This window comes from Elaeis guineensis, chromosome 3 (assembly GCF_000442705.2).
Source record: "Elaeis guineensis isolate ETL-2024a chromosome 3, EG11, whole genome shotgun sequence".
NCBI lineage: Eukaryota > Viridiplantae > Streptophyta > Magnoliopsida > Arecales > Arecaceae > Elaeis > Elaeis guineensis.
The window spans coordinates 83,364,752-83,383,839 of NC_025995.2; the positions used below are offsets into that span (position 1 = coordinate 83,364,752).

At 37.0% G+C, this 19,088-nt stretch overlaps 1 protein-coding gene across 1 annotated transcript in view; it reads left to right on the forward strand.

Moving 5' to 3' along the window:
- The first annotated feature begins 437 nt into the window (after positions 1 to 437).
- Positions 438 to 19,088, forward strand: part of LOC105041911 (uncharacterized) — a 37,149-nt gene continuing 18,498 nt past the window's right edge. Inside the window, 7 exon segments of the mRNA XM_010918978.4 lie at positions 438 to 1,102; positions 6,224 to 6,647; positions 6,910 to 7,245; positions 9,775 to 10,399; positions 10,547 to 10,730; positions 13,091 to 13,442; positions 14,414 to 14,524. Of these exon segments, the coding sequence (XP_010917280.2) occupies positions 561 to 1,102; positions 6,224 to 6,647; positions 6,910 to 7,245; positions 9,775 to 10,399; positions 10,547 to 10,730; positions 13,091 to 13,442; positions 14,414 to 14,524 (2,574 nt within the window). The 5' untranslated portion in view covers positions 438 to 560.

Genomic DNA, 19,088 nt, shown 5'->3' on the forward strand with positions numbered 1-19,088 from the left:
AGAAGTATTATATTTTATATTTTATCTCTTAGACTTGTGCTTTCTTATTGAGAAATTTTTTTTTTTATTTTTCATAAAGTAGATTACGGATCTGCATGATGCATTAAATATGTAAGAAAAAAAATATCCAACTTTAAATATTATTTTTTTAATTTCTACATATACTTCTTTCTATGACATAAATAATTTTATATTTTCTTAAACCTTTGGAGATATCCAAGTCAAAATAAGAAAAAAACTTTTAATCTTTAAAAAAAAACAAAAATTTAAAATACAATATAGAAATAAAAGAAGATAATAAATGAATTCTTACAATCCATATTTTTAAGATTTGCAATGCATACCTCTCTCACGTTCACTATTCACGTGCCATATGCGACTTTCTCGTAATATGATAAAACTCTCTGTTTGCGGGTTCGCTTCTGCGGTCGGCTGCCGAGTCGCGCACAGCAAGCCGCGGCTTCAGCGGTGATTTCTACTTTCTCGACAGCTCCTTCTAAAAGGGGCTGGGCGGCTCGCCTCATCCCATCGCCATCTCAAGCGAAGCAACGAAACCCGACATGGAGCCCGACGCCGAGAAGAACAGGGAAGGAAGAACAGACGAAGGAGGCCGAGGAGAAGAAGCCCGACCAAATTCCCCAACCCCTTCCTTGTTCCCGGTCTTCCCCCTCTCCTCAAACCCTTCTTTGCCTCCCCCAAGCTCCTCCACTGCCCCGCAGTGGCTCTCCAACCCCAGCTTCACCTTCGACGTCTCCTCCCTGACGGGGTCCGGCGGAGCCGCCGCCGTCGCCTCCTTCCGGCAGGACTCCGACTCCGAGGACGAGGCCGCCGCCGAGGCGGCCCCTTCGGAGCGGCTGCCGACGTACGATCTGGTGGCGTCCTCGCCCTCGGCGTCCTCGTCGGAAGAGCATCGGCGGTCGAAGCGCAAAGAAGGGAGGAGGAAGAAGAAGAGGAGGAGGAGGGAGGGGGAGGGGTGGGATGACGGCGCTTCGAGGAAGTCGGGGGTTCGAGCCTGGGTTGGGTCTGACACCAAGCCCGCCAAGGATTACTACTTCGATCTTCGTGGGGATAGGGATAATTTGGCCTTTGGGAGTCTCTATAGGTATGTTTTCCTTTATATAAAGCTTCGATTTTGCCTTCATTTAGGATTGAAATGGTTTGGTGGAAAATCGATTTTAAAACACTCCTTTTGTTTAACTCTCGTTTGGTACTGCTCTCGGTTTCTGTTTTTTTTTTTCAAAATTCCAAGAGGAAAAATGAAACGGTATGTATGAGAATTTTTTTTTTTTTTTTGTAAAATCTTTAGAGCTTTAGGAAGCAAAGCATTATTGCTTTCAAAAAAGAGTGAAAATAAAGGCAAGGGATAGCAGAAGTTTCGTGCAAATGCTATCTTCAACATTATTCATTGTGATGTTTCCCTGATTTGTGAAGAGACAGAAAAAAGACAACAATGCCTAACAGGCCTATAGGTAATATCAGTTCTGGTAGTAATTTCTAATGAAATGTTTGTTAAAGAAAGCTTTTGGCCTTAGAACTAATCAGTGAAAAGGCTCAGTCCACTTCTTGTTGGATTCATCCGTTATTCCACGGTATTTTGATAGTGTTTCTGTATATATTTGAAAAAAATACTGTCATGAGAAATTTGGACATGTAGAAAGAGGTGACTAGATAAGTGAGAATGATAATACTGGTGCCATTTGTCATGGTTTTAAGCACGAGGTAATGATCAAAGAATAGGAAGTAATGATTGCTTGAGTGAGCTATTGTTGCTGAGGTACGTTGGGAAGAGCATAGGATAATTAAGGTTGGTTTCTCACTAGTGTTTGAGCTAGATGAAGTTTTTTCTGATGGAGTTTGAATTTTCTTTTAAAGAGAATATTTAGGAAGAGAAGTATGAGATTAGTGTTATTCTTTGGATTTGCAATCAATCATAATAGATGGAAGATATCAAAGTTCGCGCGGACTCGGTATTGGAATCCATGCCGATTGCCACCGGTACAGTACGATATGGTACTGTACCGGATATAAAAAATCAAAAAAATCCCACCAAACAACAACAACAAAAAAAAAAGAAAATCGAGCTGAAATGGACTAAAACGGCCTGAATCGTACCGAACCGGACCAAACCGTCCGTTATAGGGCGGTTCAGGCCGATACCGTACCGAACCGACCGGTTTGATCCAGTTCATGTCATTTTCTGAAAATCCGGTATGAACTGGATCAGTTTCCATCGGTACGGCACAGTACAGTATGGGGTGTATCGGCTGGTTCGGGCCGGTACAGAATATCATGGAAGATATACTTTTCAAAATTTTTGCTTAGGATGTCTTCTATACTTGTTTGATCATGGTAACTAGTTCTTTGTGTTGACTAAGTAATTTCTATCAATATTGTTATTTAGTCCAAATTAAAAAAATGAATTCAATTTTGCTCAATAAAATTAATAAAATATTTGACACATGGTTTCCGAAATTAACAATTTATGCAATAATAGAATTAATTGACCCAAATCTGGTCTAGAAAGTACATGAACAACTAACTTGTCAAGGTTGAGGCAATGAGGGATCATATATAATTTCATCTGTAGGCCTTCTTTGCATGCTTGATCATACTTGAACACCTTTAGATCAACTTCAAAATTTCTGTTTGCACCTTGTATCTCTTGAAGTGAATGGATAGTTCTCAACACTTAAAAAACGAAATCTAACGTGAAAGCCATTCACAATTCATGGAAATGGTAAGGGAATAGGTGGCAAGGGCCCGAGTGGCCTATGCCAATGTCTTCCTAAAATATAAAAGATGGCAAAGTATTAAAAAAGAACAAAAATAAAGCTTGGACTGACCTTATGGATGCTTTGATATTAGTTAGAAACTTAGATATGATACTTTGCTTTAAATTATTTTCTGTACTACTTGAAAAGAGAAATCAATCCAATATTTGCTTGTTATCACATGTAATCCAGATGTGCTAAAGAAACTTTGTCACATTAGATGACCAGAGTATCAAATGTCTATAATGCATCCAATGACTTTAAGAACTGCATCATGAGATTATGAAATTAGGACTGATATACTATTAAGGCCAATTATAAGGGACAATACTTTAAATACATGTACTCCAATGACCATAACATCACCATAATTTAACCAAAAAACTTCAACAATTATGTTTGCACAGTGGACCCTCATATTTTGAGCTGGACTTCTCATAAGTATTCCTTCAGGGTCTTAGGGTTGCCAACCGTCTCTTAGTATCTCATTGAGCTTTTAGTTCTTCATCTTTCCCATCATATTTTTGTTTTTGCATAACTATGTTGCTTACTCTTTTTTCATTCCGGAATGAAGTCTTATCTGAATAGTGAAAGCTGTGATTCCATCATAGATAAATTTTGAATTTTAAGGGTTATGCTGATCACATGATTGTGCTGGTACTAAATGGTGCATTGGAAGAGTTACAACAATGCTTGCAGCACTTTGACATATTTCCTTAGATGAATGAGAATGCAAAACTTAGAAGTCTATGTTTGCAGCAATTCGAAATATTTCCAAGATGAATAAGAACATGTAACTTGGAATTCTATGTGACATATTGAAGAGCGATTACATATCAGAGGTAAAAAATGTCCTGATTGTTCTCCAGTTTATTTGATGATAGACATTTCAATAGAACAAACTCCTATAGATTTGTTCTTTGAATCTCTTAAATCAATGTCACTTTTCTTGGTAAAGATGATTGCAGTTAATACGCTAAAATGTTGCCTCCACATGCTTCAGATTTTAGCGATGCATCAGATTTCTGTGGTGGTTCTTAATGTTGCAAATCATATTTATTTGATCTTTACCATTCTTTTTTAAACAATGCATCTGTTTGATGTCAATGAAGGCATCAATTGCCAATGCCTCTTATCTCATGGCAGTGCTCAAAATTATAATGTTACCACTAAAAGTAAATAATAATTCTATCCATATTACACAACAGAATTTTTAATTAAAAATACACGAAGAAATTTGTTGATGTCCAAATGAAGGAAAACTTTTCTCACGATCAACTCTCTCACTTGAGTAGATGTCTCATCATCAATTCTGGAAGGATTGCAATGGTAGAATCATTAATTTAAAGGTCATTAATATCTGAGTCATATCTTTGATATACTGTGTTATTAGTAATATTCTTCCAGAATTCATTAGCTCTTGGCATTGGGTACTCAATCACTCAACAATTTAACATGCTAAGATTTGTTTGTTTCAAGGTTTTAAGTCTTGTGGGATAGGGTTGTCCTGATTTTCCTATGGAAGGAGACGTGCTGCTGTCCCTATCGGTCCGGACACTGGGAATAGGGGATGTCCTAAAACATGTTGACCGGGATACCAGCACAATGGCAGGATGGTTCTGCCCGACACTCGGAATGGCATCTTGCCCTGGTGTCCCATGGGACATCACTTGAGTCCTTGGTTTGCATTACCTTAAAGTCTTAATTTTAGCCTATCCAGAAAATTAGAACATTTTTGTTTGTTTTACACTTGGATACAAGTCTATGAGAAGAAATTCTTAGACGTGGGAAGAATCTGATGCTCAAACATATCTGCACCAGACACATGTACCTGAGTCCATGTTATTGGTCTAGATCATTAAGTTTTCTCAAGATCATGTCTGGTGTGGTATCTTGTTTCAGTTAAACATTCTAGAATTTCCATTGATTAGATCCCATCAGCTACTCTGTTTTATATCAAATGTGTACTAAAGATCAAACCTTGACTTCTGCTCTGTCTCCAAAATGGAAGTGGGGTTTGCTTTAGAAGATAGGGAAACTTTTATAGCATCAAATGTATCATAAGTTAAGTCTAGATTAATAGCTCACAATGTTTGGCTGTTGCCATTATTTGAATAATATGTTACCTATAATTTCCTTTTCTGATTTATTAATTATAGGAAGCTGCTAATACATTGTAAAGGAATTCTTATCGATCCTATTAGTGAATCATATTCAATAAGAAAATTTATATTAATTTTATAGTTGCAGAGGATTTTTAAGTCCATAACTCCTATTTGAGTCAGGAAGCCTTAAAGAATCCTTGATTAGTTATATATTCAGAGTGAAAATTGTTCTTGTTCTTATTCCAGGTTCCTTCATACCATATGCCTTTTATAGTTTAAAGGCATGCATATTGGGCATTCTGTCCACAACCAGCAGGGGCGTGTATATATATATAGATGGACACACACACACACACACACACACACACACATACACATATACACATATACACATATATACATATACATATATACATACATATACATGCATGCATGCATGTCATTTATTTATTTTTCCATGACTTTGCTACAATTAGAGCTTGTCATATACTTATTCAAATAAACCAAACTGATGTACTTTTTGATATATTTGATGTGAAAGATGTGCAAGTTAATGCAATCTCGGATCCTTAAGAGAATTGTATAAAATACATTGTTTCTTTTAAAGGACAATGCATAAAACTTGTATTTTGCACAACGAGGCTTATTTGTGCCACTTTGAGACATTAAACACCTTACCTTTGGCTTCTGCAATCTATAAAATGTATCAAGCGTGACCTATTGTTGATTGTATTACATTTAAAAGTTGCTTGGTCTCTGTACTATTTGCTATAATGTACTTGTATGGGTATAGATGTAAAAAATGAAGGCGATCATTTTTTCCCTGTTTTCGCAGTGGACTCAACATATGTTCTGCTCAAGGTAGAGTCATCATCAACATTTTAAATGGTTTCTCAACCTTCTTTCTTATTTCTTTGTAGACCACTTCCTCTTCCTTATAGAACAGAATGTATGACTGTGATTGCAACTTTAAATGGCTTTATAGAAAACTGAAATTTGCTTTTACATATGCTTGTTAACATCGTTGGATTTAGTTTGTCGTTATACTGGCATTATGCTTTATTTGGAGGTGGGAGTCAAAGTCATCTAATTGTCATACTCATACATCTGAGTGTTGCTTTATTCATTGATTCACATAGTTTGCTGTTCTTGTTCATTCAACATCAGTGTTGCCTTGTATACTCATGGCATCGTTCTTCTGTGGTTAAGTTTTTCTATGCCACCATTATTTTTTGAGTGAAAAATGTGAAATTCCTGAGTTTGTATAATTTGTTCAAGAAAAGTTCAAGGAGATCAAACATTTTAATTGTTAATTTGACTTCCCTGATTGCAAAACGAAAATTGCAGAATGGATGTTGCACGATACAAGCTCCAGAATAGGACAGAATTTTCTGGGATTAATGAGCAATTGTTTTATTGTTGGAAACCTTCAAACTCATGTGTGGATGTAGATGGAGATCTTGATATACTGGACAGTAAAGTGAGAGCAGGAGGCCGATATTATTCAGTGAAATATATTGCCTTGGAACGAAACAAGGGTTTCAAGCATGTGAAGATTGTTGAGAAGACACCTTCAATGATTCCTGGAGAATTTATCCCTCTAGCAGAGCTGCATTCTTCTCCTGAAATTGTTAAAAATGTTTCAATAACAAAGGGAGAGGTTGAGGAGTCTTGGGAAGATGAATTAATCCAAAGAACGAGAGAGTTGAACAAAATGTCCAGGGAATTTCCTCATGATGAAAAAGTTTGGTTAGCCTTTGCTGAATTTCAGGTATGTAACTGACATATTGGTCCATATGTGAGTCAAAAATGTAGGGCTGAAGAAAGAGAAATGTTATAAACCTATCTATTCCATCTTCTTTGGCAGTTCATATTACTTAGTGTTATTATGAATGTGCTTAGCTTCTTGAAATCTGTTGTGACCTGATTGAACTACATTTCAAACATTTCTCACTCTATTTGCTACTTTGTGTTGGCTTTTTCTTCAAGCTGTAATTGGCTGATCTAGAATTAATTTTCATCCTGAAACCTAGGATAAAATCGCAAGTACTCAACCTCAAAAAGCAGCTCGCTTGCAGACTCTTGAGAAGAAGATCGGTATATTAGAGAAGGCTGTGGAGCTTAATCCAGATAATGAGGAACTGTTGCTTTGCCTTCTGAAGTCTTACCAGGGAAGAGATAGTACTGATGCTCTTATAGGAAAGTGGGAGAAAATACTGATGCAGCATTCTGATAGTTGTAAGCTGTGGAAGGAGTTTTTACTTCTCTGCCAAGGAGAGTTCTCCCGGTTCAAGGTTTCTGAAGTCAGGAAAATCTTTGCTCATGCCATCCAGGCTATATCTTCAGCTTGCAGCAAGCTCTGTAGGCAGGTTCTATATTTTGCATTTAATCATTTCTTTAAAACAAGTCTGCTAGATTTCAGTTTATGTTATTTTGTTCATATCTTCATATTTGAAAGCTTACTGCTGATCATATTTTAGTTTATGGATTATGAGTTTATAGAACTTCTAACTTTTCGTAGCTGTCAATGAACAAAGTTCAACAAGCATGATGAACTACATCTATACTGTTGCATGCCATGAAAAGCTTGGCAGGTCTGCAAGGCTTCCTATTTAATACTTCACACTTCGTTATTTGACCAATTAATCTATATCTGTGTGTTTACATTGATGCACGGACAGTGACCTGGTATCATATGTTGTTTCCAGTTCATCTGTTAATTGGCCCTCATGCCTTAAGGGTTAGTTTATTTATTTTAAAGTTCAAGCAAATTGTCAAAAATCTTTAATTTTGATATATCAAGCAGAATATCTGAGTTTGGCCCATTGCCAGCTTTCCCAAGTTTTTCTTGCAAAAATTTATCTTTTCTTGACTTTGGGGAGAACATGTCGTGAAGAAGATTGCTTCTCTAATAGAACTCTAAAGGGAAAGTTGTATATGATACTATTATAATGCTTAATAGAGTCAAGGAGTTATGCCTGCACTCTGATGTTTTTTGTTGGTGGTACTCGGGGTTCAGTAATAAGGTTTGCTTAGCCATGTTGTCATTGGCAGCTATTTATATATATAGCTGGATTGGACTACACTTGAGTGAATCTCCACTCTAATCCAGTCAAGTCTATATTGGATGATAGGGATCTCATATGAATGATCCAAATTATTGGATGTGAACTATTATCTCTAAATTGTTTGTATAAAAAATCATGTGATTTTGAGACCCCTAGTTTATGCATCAAGTGATCCAAAAACATATGCAAATCACATGATTTTTGATATGTAAGCAATTTAGAGGTTGTAGATCCCATCCAATAGCTCGGATCATCAATATGGGATCTCTATTGTCCAATGTAGACCTGACTGAGTTTGAGTGGAGATCCATTAGACTCTAGCGAAATCTAGCTATATATGTATATGAGAGAAAGGTTGTTGGGGGGGGGGGGGCAGTTAAAGTCATTTTGACTATGCTATGCCATTTAACCCTCAAGAGGTGCCCACTGTTGCTAGTGCTATCATTCGGATATACTTTACCTTATGACAGTGAAAGCTGATGGCCACATTCCTCTGCTGTGGAATAAACAATCTTTGTTATGAGGGGGGTGTATGCAATAAAAAGGGATAACAGTTATAAAATTATAAGTTATACATTCCTTTTGTTTCTCTCTATCTTAAGAACTATCTCGAGAGAGTCATAGGGTGTGTAGGTATAATAAATAGATAGTATAAACTCTTGAATGTGTCATTATTAATGAAATAATACTAGAATGTCTGTTTATTGAACCTTGTGCATTTGCTGTATGGTTTTGGTACCCCATATATGCAATTGATTTAGCCGATTGCCTGTTGACCTCAGTTGTGGAATATCAAGTGAATTAATAAATAGATTTCCATTTTTCATTACTTACACTGCTTAAATCAGTTTTCTTTGAGAAGTGCTCAAGAGGAAAGAGTGCACGTGAGAGAATAAGAGGAGAGAGCGCATATGTAATAAAATGGTGTGTCAATAAATCTTGAGAGTGAGATCCCTAGAAATAAAAATATTTTATCTGGGCTACCACTTTAAAGTCTTTTTCTCTCCCATTACATTCTTGCAATCCCTTATTTAATCATCAATAGACTTGATACTTAAACTGCTCTTCTTTGTCAATTATCCATTAGAAGGCACCCACCCTTAGATCAGTCTGCAGATTTGGTGTGTCATCTTAAATTTTGTTTTGCTGTCGTTAATTTACATCAGTCATATGCGTGCTGAGGATCTAATACAAGCATGCTTAAATATACTCAAGTAACTTATTATCTACTTGAACATGTGTTATTTCAAGCTTATTAAGATGATCTTGTATATGTGAATGAATGTGCAATTAACTATCTGCAAATGCAATGCGCACTTAATTATGCATATATTAATTTATGGATTTTAAGTAATGTATCTCATGCATATATAAATAAGCATATATGGTTCCTATTTAAATTGGAAAGACAGATGAAGATGCGCAGATTTGTGGCAAAAATTAATGGTATAATGCCTGCTGTTCATGGCATGCTCTTCATAATGCAGTGGCATGCATCACGTGATATGATGAAGCTCATTATGTTTGTTAGTAGATCTTTTTTTATCAAATAGAGGGTTTTATTTTTTTTCCTTAAGATGTTTTTTTTTTTGTTCTCTTTCAACTTTGATATGTGATAGTACTTCTAGCATCCTTGCAGCAAGATTTGCTTGTGTTATTTGATGTTGAGAGGAAGATGATGTCTAGCTTTCTTCATTGCTTTACTTTTATCTTGATTACATGGAAGAAAACAAGATTATGAGAGTAATTTGTTTCTACTTTTTATGTTTCTCATTTTTGAACTTTGTGAGTCGCACATCATTTTTGGCTTCTGTACATTTTCTTCTGCAGGGTAGTCAAACTAATAGTCTGCAATCAGTGGATTCATCCTTGGTTCAACTAGAACTTGGTCTGGTTGATATATTTGCAAGCCTTTGCAGGTTTGGGTGGCAAACTGGCTACCAAGAATTAGCAACTGGATTGTTTCAAGCTGAAATAGAGTACAGTCTGTTTTGCCCATCCCTACTTCTTAGCTCACAAAGTAAACAAAGACTCTTTGAACACTTCTGGAATAGTGATGGTGCCAGAATTGGAGAGGATGGAGCACTTGGCTGGTCCCTGTGGCTGGAAAAAGAAGAATTAAACAGGAAGAACATTTTTACAGAACAAATCCCTCAAGAAACTGAAGAAGGTGGCTGGACTGGCTGGTTTGACCCTTCATCAAAAAAGACTGGAACAAGCAAAGAGCTGGAAAATTCAATGGAGAGTTCTCTGGGTGATGAAAAGATCGAAGAGAACCCTGATACTGAAGACACTCCACTGGAAGATGATATAGAAACATTACTAAAGAAGCTTGGAATCAATGTAGATGCTGAGCCGAATAGTGAGGTTAAAGATGCAAAGACTTGGAATAGATGGTCTGAGGAGGAGCTATCAAGGGACCATGAGCAATGGATGCCTGTCCGCGAACATTCTGGTACTTGGGTCTATCTCTTTTCTTCATGGATGGGTGAACCTTTCCTTTTCATGGTTGGTTTAGCCTGACCTTTATTGATATATTCTGCTTGACCTAATTACTTATCTGACCATTTCATCCTCTGATCATTGATTTACATTTCTGAAGGTGATGATGGAAAATCAAGATCTCCTCCGGATGATAATCCAGACAAAGATGGCCATGAACAACTTTCAAGGGTCATCTTGTTTGAAGATGTAAGCGAATACATATTTTCTTTGTCTTCAGAGGAGGCTCGTTTCTCATTGGTGTGCCAGTTCATTGATTTCTATGGTGGCAAGATTTCTCAATGGTTAGTTATCCATATATGAATAGCTATATGATTTTAATTTTATTTATGATTAATTTTCTAGTCATTATTATATATAGCACCACCCAGAACCAGGTATGACATTGTTGCTTTGATGTGAACTTCATTTTATATTTATTGTTTCTTGAAGCTTACCAGGAATGGAACTCTCAGTTTTGGAACATCAAATGGATTTTGTTGCTGGTTATTTAGTTGTACCGACTCATCACTATCTAATGAAAAACTGGAGTCGGGTGATTTGCAGTCCAACTTTAATTCCACAAAGAAGCATAAGAATTTTTCTTTGTGCGTGACCACTTTGGTCTTCAGTTGTTGTAAATTTCAAAACTAGCTTGCTTTTGTTACAGCTGTAGTATAATGTCTGAAACATGCTTATATGACCGAAGCTGTGTAGCAGAACTTATTTACCTTGGGAGACCATAAATTAATATTTTATACTGTCAAAGTTTTTAGTATCTAAATAAGCTAATGTAGTGTGATTCCATAAGGATTGGCTTGGACTTCATGAGTCTAGGTTTTTTCATGCAAACAAGCTTGAAAAATTATGTATGGTGATTGCTGGTTGGAATTTTTTTTTTTCAGTTTAATCCTGGCTGATGTGCACACATCCAGATGTTTTATTCATTTTTTTTTTTTCAAATTTCAGTGGAGGCCAGCTTTTAATTTTGGTTCCATTCTGTTTTTGTCTATGGGGTTAAAAGAGGAGTCGGAAGATGAAACTAAGATTTTATACATGAGACGGTTTGGTTATCAAATGGTTTACACTCTTGGTACCAAGTACCGTACTGATTTGGTGCCAGATTTGTATGGTATGGTATTAGATCATACTGACTCTTAGTGTGTAGAAGTGTAATGGTATGGTGCCGGTTCACTATTTTCTATTTTTTTTTTGTTTTTTCACTTTTTCATTATGGTTATTTTAAGGTTTAGAGATCTTGATAATTTGATTTTAAGGTTGTTTTAATGTTATTTTATTTTATATCAGTATGGTTGCTTGATGGCCACATGACATAGACCAACTCCATTACCACAAACTACATAAAATGAATCTATGCTTTTAAAATAAAAGATATTATCTATTTTTACATATATTACTGACTTTTATAATTTAATTTTACTTAACATGTGGTAATTTACAAAATAATGTAAAAGCTATGCATGTTGTCCTAGAAAATATATCCCAATTAGTCAGGTAAATTGCTATTTGTTTTCATGTTTTTTTGGTTGAATTTATAAAATTTTAAGTTATTGAACACTTAAAAATTTTTAATTTATATTGTAGTGCAAAAATGTCTGAATTACTTGCAAAAATACTTCTAAATTATCTATTTTTCGGAATATTACTTTCTATTTTTTAAACTTTATATATTTTTAATTTATTTTAATTTAAAAAAATAGTATTCAGTTATAAAATATATAAAATTAACTTTAACTTGGATTAATGCAGAACCCTAATAGAGATAGTACACATAATTTTTTTCTGCTCATAGGTATGCCTTAGTCACCCCTTGTGAAATGTACTTGGATTTGGGCTTAAGTTCAGACAACCATAACCATGCCCAAATTTAAAAAATTTATGGGCCGGAAGAGACTGCAAGTAAGACCCCCAAACATGATACCTATTTTTCAATTTTCAAACTTTATTTTTTAATACTATTTTTTAAATCAGAAATATATTCTTAATCTACACAATTACATGATCAATGAAAAATCATGGTTTCTCTTTCAATGCTTAAATCACCTTTAATACAAAATTTTTTCATGATTTTCTCTTATTTTGCCATTTTCAGTTTATTTTAGGCATAGAAAAAGAATGAAGAGGCGGAAGGAAGGGGATTATACATGATGTTGGCTTGGATTTGGGCTCTAAACGACTAAAAATCCTTTGTTTCCTGATTTTTTTCACTTCCCACACTTCTATTCATGTTCTTAGCAGAAAAGGGAGGAGAAAGGCGTTTGGGTGCCTCCTCCTTCTCCTCTTTTTTTCTTTTAAATTATTTTAATTTTATTTAAACCTAAAGGGAGGGCCAATAACTTGAACTGGTCCAAACAGAGTGGAACCACCTAATTCCACAGTTTGGACCAGTTTGACTTGGCGGAACCAAACCTCAAATTGACTTGGTTTTGCACCAGTTTTGTTCCATGTCTGTAAATTGTTTTATGTATAAGCAGCCTATATTATTATGGTTTTTACAAATTTAGACAAGATTTGCAAACTTTAATGATTTGATGTACAAATTACCTAACATGTTTTATCCATAAATGCTTACGTTATTTTGAAGTATTAACAGCATAATTAATTTTGAGGGTTCTAATTGGGGTTATGTGGCCTTTTTTATCAGGGCATGTACAAACAGACCCAGTTGGACTGAAAAGATTCTTAGCTTAGAGACTGTACCAGATTCTATTTTGGAAGATCTCAGAGTTGTATTTGGGCTAGTGAATAAGACTGAAGCTCATGCTAAATTGGAGCATCTTTTGCATAGCACAAGTGATTTATCTAGACGAACCAATATGATGAAGTTCCTTCGAAACACAATTTTGCTTTTTCTTAATGTTTTTCCACGCAATCATCTGTTGGAAGAAGCTGTTCTCAGCGCTGAAGAATTGTTTATGTCTAAAGAAAGTTCTTCAACTTTTTCTGTCAATCCATCACGTACTTTAGCCAAAAGCCTATTAAAAAGAGATCGACAGGTACTTTTAATATAGTATTGTAGCATGTAATTTTTGTATTGTCAATGCATTTGCCCATATCAAGAATCTCATCAATATACTATTGTAGCATGTACTTTTTGTATTGTCAATGCATTTGCCCATTTCAAGAATCTCATTTGTCATCCTTATGCCCTTTTTTATTTAAAAATGTCTGGTGCCAGAATTTTACTTTCTTTTATTATTTTCATGTGAGGGCTTGCTTACTCCACTCTATTTTTGTTTTAAATTTACTGGCATGTGGATAGTGTAGCATTTTTGTCTTTTATATTATCGGGTATTCTCGGGAGTTTGTCTTTGGAAACTTTAACATTTGTACATTAAATCATCATGACACTTAATATTTTTACTCTCTATGCATCATTTAGTGGATTGACGTATAGCATGCCTTTTCAGATGCCACATATTTGCTCAGTTCTTATCATTGAGCTACATAACCTTGTGCCAGAAGACAATTTAGTTCATGATCCAAAAACTGCTAGAACAGGACTATACCGTAGGTAACCTACAATTCTAATGCAAAACTGGCACTGGTACTGGTGTTGAGATGCTGAAAGCATTCATACCGGCATGTAATGGCTGTACTAGTGTGCATTGATGGTACTTTACTAACTGTACTATTGGTATTGATGGTTTTTTATCATCTTAATGCCATTAGTTTTTGTTCATACCATCAGTGCGGGTACCATACCAGTACCGTATCATGCCTTTGATAAAATGGGATGGAGTTTGGTATCGGTATTTAAAACCTTGTTTAGTTTTTTGTCTATCTTGCTAGGTTTGTAACCTATTACTTGGGCATATCAACCTTATAAATGTCCTTTTGTTGTGTGTTAGGTCTTGAATTGAGTTCATAATCTATCTTCAAATCATATTGCAACTGGCTAGTCAATCAATTATCGCTGAGTTGCTATACCTTTTCCCCCTTATTCTATATATTTGCTTATGTGCAGGACCTGTTACTTTGTGGTGTATATGCACGAAGTGAGGCCACTTATGGGAATATTGATCTTGCAAGGAAGATATTTGATATGGCATTATCATCTATTGATGGACTTCCAATGGTATGATTTTAACCCCATTTTCATCCACCAGATGGGGAGGGGGCGCTTGGCATTTGGAATCTATCCTACTGCTAGATTTTCTTTTTCCCCCTAAATTTATATTTACAATGTGCTTTGAGTTGCACTGCAGGTCTCATTTTAGCTGATGTCTAGAAATATATTTAATTCTTTAGATGGTTATGAATACATTGTCCAAATTGTTTCCATGTTATAGTGTTACTCAGTTTTTTGTTATATGTGATTTTGCTTGACCATGTGCAAACAAAGCAAGATATAAAGATTCCATATTGTGCTCTTGCCAGCTAGGTTTTTACATGGTACTCCATGATAGTATGCTGACATTTCAGACAGATGTGCACTAATGCATAATTAGTTCAGTGATAGATATGCAATTTGCATGTAGGTATGCTGATGTAATTTTTAGAGACAAACATTAACTTAATTATACTAGTCTTTAGATGTTATTTTGAGAAAAAGAAAGTAGTTTTAACTAATTCATGGAAAAATCTAGCATCAAAAGCCATCATAGATGCATATCCTAATCACTATATAACATGCATATTGTTTAGTTTCCAGTAATTTATTGTGCAAAACTAACATCACAAAGGTATATCTGCAAATTGCTAATACTAAACAAATCAAAGATCCTTATACATGCTTTAGAGTAAGGTTTGCCATCTTGGGGTCCATCCTATCATAGTGTTGGTACACAGTATGGTATGGTACCATCATGTATTGGTTCAGTATAGTACATCCGGTATGGTACCGATCGGTATGGCAAACCTTTTGAGAGAAGATGTATGCTCTACTAGAATTTTTTTTTTTTTTTTGATTTTTCTTCTCTTTTTTTAAACAACATAACAAATGAACTTTAACCAAACCTGCTTTTCCTACTCAAGGTTCATGCCCTCAAGTTTTCTTCATCATTGTTCTCAAATCTCAATGTTCTTATCCAAGTTACTTTTCCTTACCTAGGCTCATCTATTGTTTCTCGACTCAAATCCAACTCTTCTAAGTGGGTCATATCTTATTTACAAGCACATTCTGGTATGTTTGAAAGATAAAAGAATGTTCTTTACCATTATCCTAAGTTTTCTATAACCACCTCATTTCTGAGTATATGCTTTATTATCATCACACATCAAGCTTACTATCCTTGCCTTCATTATGATTAGTTTACGCATATATTTCCTTTCAAGATAACATCTTGAGTTATGCTTATGTGTAAGGATTCAGGTCTCAGCGGGACGTCCTGCAGGATGTCGGGATGGGATACCATCCCATGTGTTGGGATCGGACCATCCCGCTAGTGTCCCAGCATTCTGATTGGGACGTTTTGGGACATCTTCTCTCCCAGATATCGGGATGGAGTGGGACGGCGGCGTGTCCTGTTCCATAGAGAAACTGGGATAACCCCATCCCACGGGATTTAAAACTTTACTTATGTGTGACCTATACCTTAAGTTTGTCCCATCCAAGGTCTCAATCATTGGTCCTGGTGGATGTGCTGATTTGGCATGTGCCTTGTTCTCCCATGTCATGTTGTCGCACATGTCAGGGTACGGTGAAATCAAAAATAGACTTAAGATATCTTGTGTCATTAATAAATATTTAGGAACAAAAGTCATAGATGTTGCACCTTTTGTTGGCATGGATTGGCACATGCCGGCACTTGAAAGTTGAAACCAAGGTTTGCCATACCGTGCCGAACCGGCCGGTACACCCCATCTTGTACCGGACTGGCGGGGAATCGACATGATTCGGCCGGTAAAATCGGTACACCGGCGGTACCGAAGAATAAAGAACGGAAAGTGAGAGAGAGAGAGAGAGAGGGGAGGGAAGGGAGGGAGGTGGGAGCCGTTAGAGGCCGGCGGTGGCCGGCTGCGGCCGTTGGAGGGCTTCCAAGTCCCCTATCGCCCGATAGGGCTTTCAAGAGAGCAAAAAAGAGAGAGAGCGCTCGGAGGGGGGGCGGAGAACCAATCGGACAGACGGTGCCTCTGTTGCGAGGCTCCTGGTGGCCGGCGAGCCGACGCCGACGGCCTGAGGGCGGTCGAGGGGCGGAGCCCCTCCGCGGCTCCGCCCTTTCTTTTTTGAAACAGACGACGTCTGCTTCGATTTTTTCTTTTTTTTTTGTTTTAAACTTATGAAGTCGGCAACCCGACTTCTGGGTTGCCGACTTAAAAATTTAAAAAAAAAAAACAAAAATCGTGAAGCCGGCAAATCGTTTGCCGACTTCACTTAAAACCATGTTTTTAAAAAAATTTGCGAAACAGGGGCGATGTCCCTGTTTCATGCCTGCGGCGCCGCGCGCGTGGACGGCGCCCTCCGACGGCCACGGCGGCCAGTCAGAGGCCGTCCGGCAGCCCTGCCGGCTCCTTCCCCTCCCTCTTTTTTTTTCTTCTTTCTCTCTCTCCATTTCTCTCGATTTCTCTCTTTTTTCTTCCGGTTCGGATCGTCGGTTCAGTACGGTAAGAAACCATACCGAACCGTACCGTACCGTCGGTCGGCCGAAACGGCCGGCAGTACCGGTTCAGCAAACCTTGGTTGAAACCTTTGCCCTATGCTAGTTAAATGGCTATGGATGTCCAAAATTTGTGTATTAATTAATTCTGTTTCACTATTAACAAACTACGTACCTAAATATTTCAATTAATGCTATTTTACTATTAACAAACTATATACTTAGATATTTCTATTTTTAAATCTTTATTATATGCTGCGATATCTTATTTCAAATAGTAATGGAACATTATTTCTTGGGCACTGTCATGTCTTTTTTTTTTAGAAAATTGACTTCTCAAAAAAAAGATCTCTTTTTTAGTTTTGTATGAGATCAGTTTTTTAAGAGAAAAGCGATATCTAGTTTCTACATGACCAGTGTGAGACTTATTACCAGCAGATATGCTCATCATTTGATTTTATTGAAAATAAGTGCATTATTGGGTGAAACATTCTATAATAAAGTTGGTAGAATCGGTACTGACAGGCGTGCCAGTTGGTGACTTGTATGTTATGGTACCGCTTCGTACCACATCGAATTGTGGTGTACTGGAACCATGGGGATGTGGGGGAGAGGGCTGGAGAGGAAGAAGGAGAGGGAGGGCGAGATAGAGGGGGTGAGAGGAGGGGGAGGGTGAGGGAGAAAGAAAGGGGACTCACCAAAGTTGGAGAGGGCCAAATTTGGATGAGGCCATTGTCTTGTCTTATAGTGGCTGGAGAGGCCGAATTCAGGACGGATGATGAGGGAGAGAGGCCGCAATGATGATGATGGGGCTGGTCCTTGACCTTCGCGTTTTTATCTCTAAGAGAGAGAGCATGACCATGGAGTCGTAGAGGTGTGGGGCTGAGGGCTATACCCTAGCCGGGGTGTGGGGGCGCTGAGAAAGGGACTCACTGGCCAAGTCTAGGAGGGGAGAGCAGTGGCCTGGTAGCTTATCGGTGAGCAGCTCTCGAATGCGGGATTCGTGATTTGTGGGGGGGGGGAGGAGGGGGTTGGGGGGGGAGGGGTGAGGTGGGAGTTGTGGGTTTGCTGAACCATCGAATTGGAATTAATAAAGTGGCTGAACCGACCCAAGTAGCTGAACCATACAGGGCTGGTGTCTGTGTTCGGCATGGGCTGAACTGCTCGGTTTGATGATCCATGTTCTATAGTTTCATTTTCTTGAGAATCATGATCATCCTGGAGTCATTTGGTAAAATACTAACATGAATTAACATCACATGAAGGATTTGTAGCAACTTGGCATAGATAATAGACATAGTCACTCTTTAAGGAAGCTCACCTCCTATTTGTTAAGGGAATTGGCTTTCGTAGGCTTTGAATCTTTCAATGTTTATCTTGTGAATGGATTTGTTTGACTAAGCTTCAGATAGTACTAGTGTCAATGGGAGGGAGGTTTCATGCTGGATCAATTTAGAATGACTCTTAATATTCTGTAAGTGTCGTATTGTTTGGTCTAATACCCTAAGAACATGGTTAATATTCTATCAACTGCAGGGAGGTTTCATGTTGGATCAATTAAGAATGATTCTTAATACTCTGTCAGTGTTGCATTATTTGGTCTAATATCCTAAAAACATGGTTCATGCTTGCAACATGGCGCATCTTTGACATGCCTCTGCTTCATTCAGAAATTTTGAAATAGAATTGTGAATCCATGCAACATTAGTGATGAATCTGATCTTGAAGTTCTACTTAATTTTTTGTGACTAATGGCCTCAAAATAATTTGCAACATTAGTAGTTTCTTAGAAATGCCTGTTTTTGTTTTCTTTTGTTTTAATGGGGCACATTTTAAAATCCAACTTAATGGATAGTGAATCTGTCAAATACTGTGCTCATATGTGTAGTGTTATTTTGTTAAGAGTGCTCTTCTTTGTTTTCATTTATTGATTTTGTCTGTCATTGCTACTGGTTGGATGTTATTGAGTCCTTATCTTGTTGACCTGGCTGATTAAGAGCAATTTCTGTGCACTAGTATTCTTCGAGTTGTCAAATCTTTGGTATATTCCTGGAAGTAACTATCATTGCTGCTTACCTTTAAAGTGCACGATGTTGTAATTAT